This window comes from Caenorhabditis briggsae (assembly GCF_000004555.2).
Source record: "Caenorhabditis briggsae complete genome, chrII, whole genome shotgun sequence".
Taxonomy (NCBI): domain Eukaryota; kingdom Metazoa; phylum Nematoda; class Chromadorea; order Rhabditida; family Rhabditidae; genus Caenorhabditis; species Caenorhabditis briggsae.
The window spans coordinates 14,837,828-14,850,027 of NC_013486.2; the positions used below are offsets into that span (position 1 = coordinate 14,837,828).

At 34.8% G+C, this 12,200-nt stretch overlaps 2 protein-coding genes across 2 annotated transcripts; one reads left to right on the top strand and one right to left on the bottom strand.

The window, feature by feature from the left end:
* Positions 1-821: 821 nt before the first annotated feature.
* CBG21447 lies at positions 822-3,803 on the top strand (the record flags this gene model as incomplete). The annotated part of the gene is made up of 5 exons (XM_045243075.1): positions 822-879; positions 2,433-2,543; positions 2,937-3,044; positions 3,647-3,734; positions 3,800-3,803. 5 exons carry the CDS (start codon positions 822-824, stop codon positions 3,801-3,803), a joined length of 369 nt encoding a protein of 122 aa, XP_045097308.1.
* Positions 3,804-5,230: 1,427 nt separating this feature from the next.
* On the bottom strand, positions 5,231-5,470 carry CBG21448 (the record flags this gene model as incomplete). Its single annotated transcript, XM_002648960.1, has 1 exon — positions 5,231-5,470. One exon carries the CDS (start codon positions 5,468-5,470, stop codon positions 5,231-5,233), a length of 240 nt encoding a protein of 79 aa, XP_002649006.1.
* Between the last annotated feature and the right edge of the window lie 6,730 nt (positions 5,471-12,200).

A 12,200-nucleotide genomic window follows, 5' to 3' on the forward strand; every position in this document is an offset into this window, starting at 1 on the left:
CCCTGACTATGTGTGATTTAATGGTCTTTTTATTGATTTTTATTGAAATTTAGTGAGTTTTTGACTGAAATTTTGAAAATTAGAGAGTTTTTGTTTTAGATAACTCCTCCCCTTCTTTATGACCACTTACTGAATGAGGTCTACAATTTTTCAAAGTGATTTTTCTGAAAATGTGAGTTTTCCTTTTTTTAACTTTTAAACGAATCTCTAAATTAATTTTACACCCCAAATATGTATGAAACTGTCATTTTTGAGGTGCTCACAAAAATAAAAAGAAATAGACCCCAGAAGGAATTGAACTTTTGACCTTGTGGACCGTAAATTTTGGTGTCAAAACCCACTGAGCCACCTGCAACACTTTTCGAGAAATTGACGTCTTTGAGCTTTTTTAGTGGGTTTTTAAAGGTTTTTAGGGGTTCTGAGTAAATTGTCATGATTTAAAAAGTCTAAATGGCTATTTGCAACCAAAAAAATCGAAAATAAAAATTAAAAAAAAAAAAAATTTTTTTGGAAGCAAATAAAATTTCCATTCTTACACTTCAAATTCGTCTTACAATATCATTTTCGCCTCTATGCGAAATTAAAAAAAATAACTTTAGAAGGAATCGAACTTTTGACCTTGTGGACCGTAAATTTCGGTGCCAAAACCCACTGAGCCACCTTGGACACTTTTTGGGAAATTGGCGTTTTAGAGCTTATTTAGTGGTTTTTAGTAGTTCTGAGTGGTTTTTCATGAATAAAAATGTCAAAAATAGCTGTTTTCAATCGAAAACTTGTTTTGAAACTGTTGTTTTGCAGAACTGGATGCTGAACAATCCCAAATGGAAAGCTTCGACTTGTTTTACATGTGCGCCGCAATCATTTTGAAAGTTTTGAGTAGTAAGTTTCACATTTTGCAACAATCGATTGAGTCCCAAACTTCAAATTCAGGTGGAGATCGACTTGGTTGCTTATTGCATCTGGCAAACACCCAAATCGTGGCGATGCACCTGAAATCTTTGGAAAATTTGACGATGACAAAAATATTAAGGATGTGAAATCAAAACGAAAAGCTCAAAATCCGTGGGACAATTAATTTATTGATTTTGTCGGTTATAACGATTTAGCATTCAATTTCATCTTTTGAACATATCATGAACCATTTTGCATCGAATAAATATTTTATTTCATATTTGTTCAATATGAAGTATATCAGCGGGGGTGTGAGAAACCGCCGTACGTCTCGAAAATGCCATCTCATTTGGCGACGACTCCAGTGCACCTTTTCTCTTGTTAAAGGTGGGGGGACAGGAGATTTTTCGTAGTTTTTTTGTAGCTAGAGTATGCATTCTACCGTGACGGTGTACAACGCTTAATGTCACTCTGCGTACAGCTGTCGTCCTCGCCTTTATGTATGCAAACGGGCGTGCACTTTCTCTTTGCCCGCGTAGCTCAGTCGGTAGCGGCGCCGCACCCTCAATCATCGCCCTCACAAGTTCAACTCCTCGAGGGGCATCTTTGAACGGAATTTCGAGAACATTATTTTTTTCATGTCCCCCCTCCTTTAAAATACTGTGGTTGTCTCCCAGACATTTAGTAATAGGTAGTGGAGGATTAGAAAGTAAGCTCAGCGAGCTTTTACGGATCATTAATCATAATTTCGGTATTATTCATTTGGTCTGTAAAAGACATTTCAAGATATATTCAAAACAAAAAAGAGGGGTAAGAACGGACGGGTGGAAAATTCAAAATATAATTAGATATGTATCAGGCTTGTTCGGAAAAACAAATTCGGAAAATCGAGTTCTCGAATTTTCTCGAATTTCAATTAGTCAAAAATTACCAGTTTATTTGACAAAAACAACAAAAACAACAAAAAGCACAAAAATGAAATGGAAAACAATAGATGAACAAGCACAAGTAACAAAAAGTAACAAAAGTATTAATTATTTTTTTTTGAATTTTGTTGATGAAATCCCATCAATTTTACATTCTTTTGCAAAAAAAGAAGTTTGGAAAAATTTTCTGCGTTCAGTAATTTCCTATTATCTGTGAAAGCGAAAATAGATATTTGCCTGCGTTTCCCCAATCTCTTGCAAAATGAACCATAAAATATTCCGTTTTTATGATAATACATAAAAGCGAGAGAGCATGGGCTTCTAGAGAGACGCAGAGAAAATCGTGGAAATCGACGGAAAAGCGAACAAGAAACCCCCATTCTATTCTATTCCAACCCCTGACTATGTGTGTTTTAATGGTCTTTTAATTGATTTTTTGAGAAATTTAGTGAGTTTTTGACTGAAATTTTGAAAATTAGAGAGTTTTTGTTTCAGATAACCTTCCCTTTGGACCACTTACTGAATGAGGTCTACAATTAAAAAAAAACGATTTTTCTGAAAATTGTGAGTTTTTTTTTTGAATTTTGAATTTTTTATTATCCGAATTGTTTTCAGAATCAAAGTTATGCTATGAAGACGTCGATCAGAAGAAAGTAGAGATGACAATATCCCAGGTTTCTTGCTCAAAGAGGTTCTCATGGTCCATGACATGCTTCTCAACAAAAAGTAATTTTCCAAAGAAGTGATAATGATATGATTTTGAAATATTACAGACAATGAAGGACACACTATCTTCCACCTTGTCTTGTGCTCTTTCGACTTGAATCACTTGCTTTTTTGGAGGTATGCGCCTTTAAATTTTTGGGATTTTTCGAAAAATTCAAATTCAAGCGAATTGGGCCTTGTTTTTACTCATTTTGAAGGAAATTTTGCGTTGAATTTGGAATCAGCTCGTCAAGCGCTTCAAAATGAGCATAAACATGTCTATACTTAGGCGGAAAAATTTTGCTGAAAATTTCAAATTTGAGCCAATATGGTCGTGCTTTGGCTCATTTTAAAGCTCTTAACTTCCTGAATTCAAATTCAATAAGCTAAGGAGCTTGAAAGCTATTCTTTCAGCTCCAACCCAACAGTTTGCACTCCAGGATATGTGGCACCTGAACTTCTCTGAGAAGTATGGAGCTGAGATTGACATTTGGTCGGCTGGAATCATTATGGCTGGGAAATGTGAGTTTAGTTAAATTTTTGAATTTTTAAAGAACTTTTTGCAGTATAAAAATAGTATTTCCAAATCTAGTGAAAAATTTGGGTGAGTTTTAAAAATGATGGCCTAACTTTCTAGATTTCTAGTCCACCACTGAAAGAATAGTCTGTCATCTTCGAGCTCAATTATCTCAGTTCCTATGAGCGATATCAAAAAGTGGTCAACTAATAAAATGTAGCTGATAACTTGATAAACATTTTATTAATTAATCACTTTTCGATATCTTTTATGGGAATCGAGATAACTGAGCTTAAATTTAGAAGTCATTCGCATCGATCAGTTTTATTGCATATACTTTTAGGCTTTATTATCTCAGTTCCTAAAAGAGATATCAAAAAGTGGTTAACTGATAAAATGTAGCTGATGATATGATAAACAATTTATTAATTGACAACTCTTTGAGATCTTTTATGTGAATTGAGATAACTGAGCTCAACCAAATAAGGGTTTTAATATTGCAATTTTCCAAATTCGGCAGAATTTCCATGAAAGACTTTCTGATATTTCCCATTGTGGTCGCTTCAAATTCCTTTTTTTTCAGGTATAGTATACTGTAGATTTTCAGTAAATGGAGAAAGAAACAACCACGGAAAGACCCACCAAAAAGGGGAAACGCGAAAGGACACTGATCCATCCAACTGCATAGCTACTCAGTTAGTTATTTATTTATTTTTTCGAATATTCAAAATTATAAGTTATGAAAATCAATAATTTTCAGATAATTGATGGATTGGTGGATGCAGAAAAAATCGATCTACATGAAGGAGCAAATTAGCCACACACCACAACACTCCGGGTCTGTAATTTTTTTGTTTTTTTCCACTTGGAGCTCAATTATCTCGGGTCCTATGAGAGATATAAAAAATGTGTCAACTGATAAAAATCGAATTATACAAGAAAAGAAGAGAACCAGGGGTCTCAGTGGGCGGAGTCTTGAAAGAAAAAAACTATGGGAAACCCATATATGCATTTAATTGGCATCCAAGAAACTATTTTTTTTAGAATTCACACAAAAATAATTTTCCAAACGCTTTTTTAGATTTTTTTGGACAGATGTCTATCGATTAGGATTTTTGTATTTTTTTAATGAAAAGATCGAATTCAGCATGAAATTCGCTTCAAAATGAGCCTGAACACGACCTATTTTTGATAACATTGGAATTTTCGAAAATTTTTAAATTTTTTCAGATATTCCAATTTTTAGGTATTTTCAAGCTTTCAAAACTAGTTTTCCGGGGTCCACACAAAAATAAAAAAATTTTGACCCCACAAGGAATCGAACTTTTGGCCTTGTGGTCCTTAAATTTTGGTGACAAAACCCACTGAGCCATTTGGCACACTTTTTTGAAAAATGTTATTTTTGAGTGTTTTAGTGGTTTCTTGGAGTTTTTAGTGATTTTAAGTAGTTTTTCATGTGTTTTGGGTTGTCTTTCATAGTTTTAGAGGCTCGAAAATCAATTTTTCCGGTTTTTTTTACCTGGAAAGCTAAAAAAAGGCATAAAAGCGAGAGAGCATGGGCTTCTAGAGAGACGCAGAGAAAATCGTGAAAATCATTTCTGAAAGTTTTTGAATACGCATACAATATCAAAAATTGGGAAAATTGAAATTTTTAAATTTTTTCAGATATTCCAATTTTTAGGTATTTTCAAGCTTTCAAAACTAGTTTTCCGGGGTCCACACAAAAATAAAAAAAATTTTGACCCCAGAAGGAATCGAACTTTCGGCCTTGTGAACCGTAAATTTCGGTGCCAAAACCCACTGAGCCATTTGTCACACTTTTGCCAAAAATGACATTTAGAGGGTTTTTTTGGGGGGTTTTGAAGGTTTTTTTAGTGGTTTACTGTAGTTTTTCATGCAGAATCGAATAGAAATAATAATATGAATGCATTTATTAGAAATGTTAAAAATATTTTTAATTTGAATTATGACTTTCCTTTAAATATCGCTGGCATCTGCCTAGGGAAAAATGGGCGTCGTAGATAACGTAATGGCTCTCATTCATGCTTGACCGGTGTCCAAACGGAGAGGACCATCTTTCTCATCAGTGCTCAAAGTGCTTTCCCCGAGTGATATCCTACTTTGATGGCTTCCAGTACCGCGACAATGTCCTTTTGAGACTAGCTTCCAATACTTCAATGTGAATTTTGTTTTACAAAGATGCCAAACTTTCTTCATGTTCCAATAAGGACAGTTCACGATCTGGTTGTTCTTTTTCCATGAAGTCTTTGCTCAAAACTTGTGCAAGTTGGTTCCACGTTTCGACGTAATAGTGGAAACCGTGACGATGTTTCCGTTGTGGATCACCCCAACTGTTTCCACTGTGAAGAGCAGCGAGATTCCATTCATCCGTGTACCAATTCGTCAGGCATTTCATCATCCGTATCCACATCTTCCCTTATCATATCGTCCGTTGGATCATCTTTGGAAATCGAAATTTTCATGCTCATGCGGTTATCGTGAAATGCCTCTGATTTCGAATGTCCTGTTAGTGTTTTGGATCCATTTCTTTCTTGTTATAACTGTCATCCGTTTGAATCGTTATTTTGCTTTTCCGTTCTTGTTCGGCACAAATGAGATACGAGGTCCCGTAATGAACTTTCCACTGCCAATCCTTTGATTTGAATGTGACTGAACGTCGGATTGAGATAAGTAGCAATTTGTTGCACTTCTGAAATAACTATGTTTTGGTTTCTTTGAAAAAGCAAAAACCTTTCAAACACCCCAAAAACCCCTTTAAAATCTATTTTTTAGCATTTTTCAAAAAAAGTGTCCAGATGGCCGAGTGGGATTTTTCATTGAAATCTACCAGTCTGAAGGTCACAGGTTCGAACCCCATCGGCGGTAATTCTTTTTGTTTTTTGTGTAGAGCTGGAAAATGATCATAGACAGTCTAGAAATTCGATTTTTCTGGAAATTTTTTAAAAATGTCATTTTTTCCGTTTTTTTGTGATTCTTAGTCACATTTTTCAGTTTTCGGACCGGAACCAGCCTTAAAACTGGTTTTTAGGTTTCTGAGAGTGCTGAAAACCATTTAAAGCTATCTAACACCCCCTAGAAACCCCTTTAAAATCTATTTTTTAGCATTTTTCAAAAAAAGTGTCCAGATGGCCAAGTGGGATTTTTCATAGAAGTCTACCAATCTGAAGGTCGCGGGTTCGAACCCCATCGGCGGTACTTTTTTGGTTTTTGTGTGCGAACCTTAAAAATGATAATAGAAAGTCTAGAAACTTAAGATTTCTCTGGAAATTTTCAAAAATTGTGGTTTTTTGGGATTTTTCAGACAAATTTTCAGATTTTCCAGAAAAATTGAAAATTCCAGATTTCCTATTATCATTTTCTAGTTCTACACGAAAAACAAATAAAATCACCACCGGTGGGTTTCGAACCTGTGACCTTCAGATCCGTAGATTTCAATGAAAAATCCCACTCGGCCATCTGTACACGTTTTTGTGAAAATGCTAAAAAATGTATTTTCCAGTGTTTCTAGGGGGTTTTTGATAGTTTTAGATGGTTTTCAGCACTCTCAGAAACCTAAAAACCAGTTTTAAGCCTGTTTCCGGCCCGAAAACTGAAAAATGTAACTAAAACTCACAGAAAACGGAAAAAAAATGAGATTTTTAAAAACATTTCAGAAAAACCTTAATTTCCATTCATCCTACTATTATTTTTGAGATCCACACAAAAAACAAAACGATTTGCCACCGGTGGGATTTGAACCTGTGACCCTCAGATTGGAAGATTTCAATGAAAAATCCCACTTGGCCATATGGACACTTTTTTCAAAAATGCTCAAAAATCGATATTTATGAGTTTTTAGGGGGTGTTAGGCGCATTTTTGATGTTTTCAAACGGTAAAACCAAAAAATTTTTGAGAGAAAAATCCAAAAAACTCACAATTTTCAGAAAAATCAGCAAAAAATTGAAGACCTCCATCCAGAAGAAGGTCATTAGCAAAGTTATCTGAAAGTATACTTGTCTGGAATTCCAATTTTGAGCTCAAAAAACTCACAAACTCACAGAAAATCAATACCTAGAGAGGCCATTACACACATAGCCATGTAGGGGGAGTATATACGAATGAAGGGGGTTAAAAGACGCTTTCGGTCTCCACCTGCTAGTTGCCATAGCTCTCTGTGTCTCTTCGAAATCTATACTCTCTCGTTGCTCAAGGAAATTGCCCGCAGTTGGAGAGCAGAATGACTGGAGATTCCGAAAGAGATAGTGGAGGATTAGAGATATGAATCAGATAACGTCTACTGATAAAGGTTTTTTCAGTTTGAATCAAAAATTTGAATTCAGCATGAAATTGCCTTCAAAATGAGTCCCAACATGACTTGCACGTATCCTGTGGCTCTGTTAAACACGGCTACTTTCACTTTGAGCTCACTTATCTCGGTTACTGTACAAGATATCAGAACATGGTCAACTGAGAAAATGTTTATCATATTATCAGCAACATTTTATCAGTTGATCAATTTTTGATATCTCTTATAGGAGCTGAGGTAATTGAGCTCAAAGTTTATTGTAATGCTCTGAAAATGATAAATCTGAAAATTCGCATTCCAAAAAGAAAGAACAAAATGGAGAAGAAAATAGTTTATTTTTAATAGATTTTATTTTAAATTTAGTGCAAAGTTGACGTTGTGGCTGCTAGACCAATTTTCTGTTGAGTGGAAAACCTAGAAAAAATTTGTGAAGATGTACTAAATTTTTTTAAATTATTGAATTTTCGAAAACTCATTTATATATAAAAATTTAGATTTCAGACGAAAGCAGTTTTAAAAACTGTTTAAAACCATCAAAATACCTCCAAAAGAGCATTTTTTGAGAATTTTACAAAAAAGTGTCCGGATGGCCGAGTGGGATTTTTCATGAAACCTACGGATCTGAAGGTCGCAGGTTCGATTCCTATCAGTGGCAAACCTCTTGGTTTTAGTATGAGGACCACGAAAATTATCATAGAAAATCTAGAATTTTCGAATTTCTCTGGAAATTTTTGAAAATTAGTTTTAAAAAGACTAGAAACCAAAAAATTTCAGATTTTCCAGAAAAATCTAAGTTTCTAGACTTTCTTTTATCGTTTTTGAGGTCCACACACAAAAACAAAAAAAGTTGCCACCGGTGGGGTTTGAACCCGCAACCTTCAGATTGGTAGATTTCAATGAAAAATTCCACTCGGCCATCAGGACACTTTTTTGAAAAATTCTCGAAAAATGAGCGTTTAGCGTTCGAAAACATCAAAAAGGCGCTAAAACACCTCTAGAAACCTCTGAAAACCCCTAAAAACTCATAAAAATCGATTTTTGATCATTTTTGAAAAAAAAGTGTCCAGATGGCCAAGTGGGATTTTTCATTGACATCTACCAATCTGAAGGTCGCGGGTTCGAATCCACAGGTTCGCAATTTTTTTGTTTTTTGTGTAGAGCTAGAAAATGATAATAGAAAGTATATAATGCTCAATTTTTCCGGAAAATCTGAAAATTTGTCTGAAAAATCTCAAAAACCAAACATTGTTTCAACTTCCAGGAGAATAGATATTTCTAGACTTCCTATGACCATTTTCTAACTTCACACACAAAAACAAAAAAAGTTGCCGCCGATGGGGTCTGAACCTGTGACCTTCAGATTGGTAGATTTCAATGAAAAATCCCACTCGGCCATCTGTACACGTTTTTGTGAAAAGTGCATTTTTAGGGGTTTTAGGGTTTTTAAGTCAGTTTTAAATGAGATTTTGGTCATTTTAAAAACTGAAACATTGTTTTTTATAAAAAATACTGAAATTTTCAGACAATCGAGCTAGCTTACTTCTTTTTTGGAGAGCCTCAAGTGGCGGTTATGGTGGAGACGGTGTTCCAGTGGGTCGATGGAAGTTCCCGGGTTGGTAGTCCACCCAAGGCAATGCCAGCAGACCATAAAATCAATAAACCAGCAGCTGAAAAAAAATATGTTCTGGAAAAGTTCAGGAACATTTTTTTCTAGAAGATTTATTTCTGAAAATTTCCCAATTTCAGGGATACTTTTATGCTTAGTTATTTGAAATTATTTTTTCTGAATTGAGCACAACATTTGATTCAAAATGAGCCCAAACACGACCCTATTTGCTCGAAATTGAAAATTTAGAAATTTTTAAAGGCGCATACCGTAATTTTTTGGAAAATTCAAACTTAAACGACTAGGGTCATGTTTATACTCATTTTGAAGCTCTAAATGCGCTGAACTCAAATTTTCAGTCATAAAAATGAGAAAATGAACCAAGCGGCAGTTTTCCAAAAGAGAAATCCGGAAAAAATTTTTTTTTCCTAAATTTTCGATACAACTTCTCAAATTTTTGGTTTTTTTCGAATTTTAACATTTTAACCGCTTTTGCCTTGTTGAGAGCTTTAAAATGAGTATAAACAAGCCTATATTTCTGTGAAAAATGTTTTTTCGAAAAAAATTACGGTATGCGCCTTTAAAATTTTCGAATTTTCAATTTTGAGCAAATCGGCTCGTGTTTAGGCTCATTTTAAAGCTCTAAACAAGGCAAAAATGATGAAAATACTCTCATTTAAAAATCCAAAAATTTGAAAACTTGAAAAAAATTTTTTGAAAAAATTTCGAAATTCAAAAAAATCCCAAAAAACTCACAATTTTCAGAAAAATCAATAAAATTAGGAGACCTCCATCCAGTAGGTTGTCATCAGGAAAGGCTATCTGAAAGTATTTCTTGTCTGGAATTACAATTTTTTGCTCTGAAAACTCACAAATTCGCAGAAAATCAATAGTTAGAGGCCATTAAAAGACACATAGCCGAGGGAAACACATATAAAATGAATGCTGTTTTTTTGCCTTTTTATATGTGTTTTCTTTTTTCTCTGCGTCTCTCCAGCAATTTCTACTCTCTCGTTTTGGTGATTCATCCCTTCAAGGTCAGTGGTTATCTTGTGATCACTGGTGAGGAGATAGTGGAGGATTAGAGAAATGACCGAGAATATGTTATATGGAACATTTTTAAAGTTTAAAATTTGAAAATTCAAATTTCCCGCCAAATTTCTTTCAAAATGAGCCCAAACACGACCTATTTATATCCCATGAGTACCCTTTATCCCGCTGGTTTGAAGGCGCATACAGTAATCTGATGTTGGGTAGGAAGTTTTGAAATAGCAATTTCAAGTTTCCTACAAAATTCGGGTCTAGATGAAAAAAACTAGAAGTTTCTAGCTTAATTTTGACTTTTTCGGGTATTTTTGAGTTACTGTAGCCCCAAAAGTCGGCAAACACCGAATATCGAATTTCGGGCTGAAAATTCGAATTTAGACTAATTCTGGGGTGGGAAACACGAATTTAGTAGCGAAAATGAGCAAAAACAAACTTTAAACCAGTTTTCGCGGTTTGTTCTGGATTACTGAAGATGAATTTCAAATTTCATTAATCTGAGCAATATGGGTCGTGTTTGGGCTCATTTCAAAGCTAATTTTGTGCTGAATCTGAAAAAATGGTTTGAGACCGCTCAAAGCACAAATTTTTTGAAAATTCTGAAAGTTTTCAGACAATTGTTTTGGTCATTTGAGGTGTCGAAAAGGAACATTTTGAACATTCAGGAACTTTTTATTTATTATTATTCAAAATTAGAATACAGAGAATTCAGCCACTCGATCGTCATCACATTCTGAAGCTCTGCTTCCAACGCCTTCGTGACTTCCCAATGCGATCCACTCTCTTGGAAATTGCAATGAATCTTCTGGAAATTTACATTAGAAACACGTGTTTTTCAGTAGATTTTGAACATTTTCAGGAGTCTAGAGCTCGGCTGTCAAGGGTCGGACACCCTCCAAAATATTCTAAGCTATTGGACACTACTTGACAGCCGGAATATAGGCTTCTGCAAATGGTCAAAATGACCAAAAATGAACTGAAAAATAATTCCAAACAGGATTTTCATAAATAGTCTGAAAATCCATTTTAAACCCTACAATTCCGTCCAAAAACCAACTTTCTAGCTCATCTAGAACTCGAGATACGGTCATTTGAAGTTTCCGAGGTTAGAGACGCAGCGTGTCTCGTCGTCTGCGTCTCCATCTCGGTTCCTAGAAGCGCTAGAAATGTGATTTTCAGACAGCACTGTAGGAAAATTTGTCTATTTTCTTAAAGATAGATTTTTTGAAATTTTCAAAATTTTTGTGTTTTTGAAATTTTTCAGACAATTTTCCGATTTTTTTTGGAAAAATTGAGCATTATATACTTTCTATTATCATTACCTAGCTCTACACAAAAAACAAAAACAATCGCCACTGGTGGGGTTCGAACCCGCGACCTTCAGATTAGTAGATTTCATGGGAAATCCCACTTGGCCATCTGGACACTTTTTTCAAAAATTCTATAAAATTGATTTTAAAGGGGTTTCTAGGGGGTGTTAGATAGCTTTAAATGGTTTTCAGCACTCTCAGAAACCTAAAAACCAGTTTTAAGGCTGGTTCCGGTCCGAAAACTGAAAAATGTGACTAAGAATCACAAAAAAAAAGGAAAAAATGACATTATTTTAAAAATTTCCAGAAAAATCGAATTTCTAGACTGTCTATGATCATTTTCCAGCTCTACACAAAAAACAAAAAAAATTACCGCCGATGGGGTTCGAACCTGTGACCTTCAGACTGGTAGATGTCAATGAAAAATCCCACTCGGCCATCCGGACACTTTTTTAGAAAAAGCTCGAAAAATGTATTTCTGAGGGTTTTTGGGGGGTTTCTAGACGATTGTAGGCGCATAAATGATGGAAAATAACGCTTAATGCTTGTTGCGCCTAAAAACCTACACCGAGCCCAAAAATGCTCCAAAAATCGCCAAATTTTCAGATTTGAGCCATTCGAACAGGAATTCGCGGCTTAAAATGAACAATCCGAGGAGTAGAAGAATCCATGTGGCAAGGAAAACTATGTCAAGGATTATCATATGGTTTTGGAAGCTGAAAATTGGGATTTTGAGCTGAAAACTTGTATTTAAAGGTTCAAAAATGGACTTTCTGATGGAAAATTGCTTTTTTCAAGCTTTTTAGCATCAAAAACGGCTGAAATTGACTAAAAATAATGGATTTGAAATTTGAAATTCAAATTTTCCCGCCGCTTGTTTGCCGGTACGACACT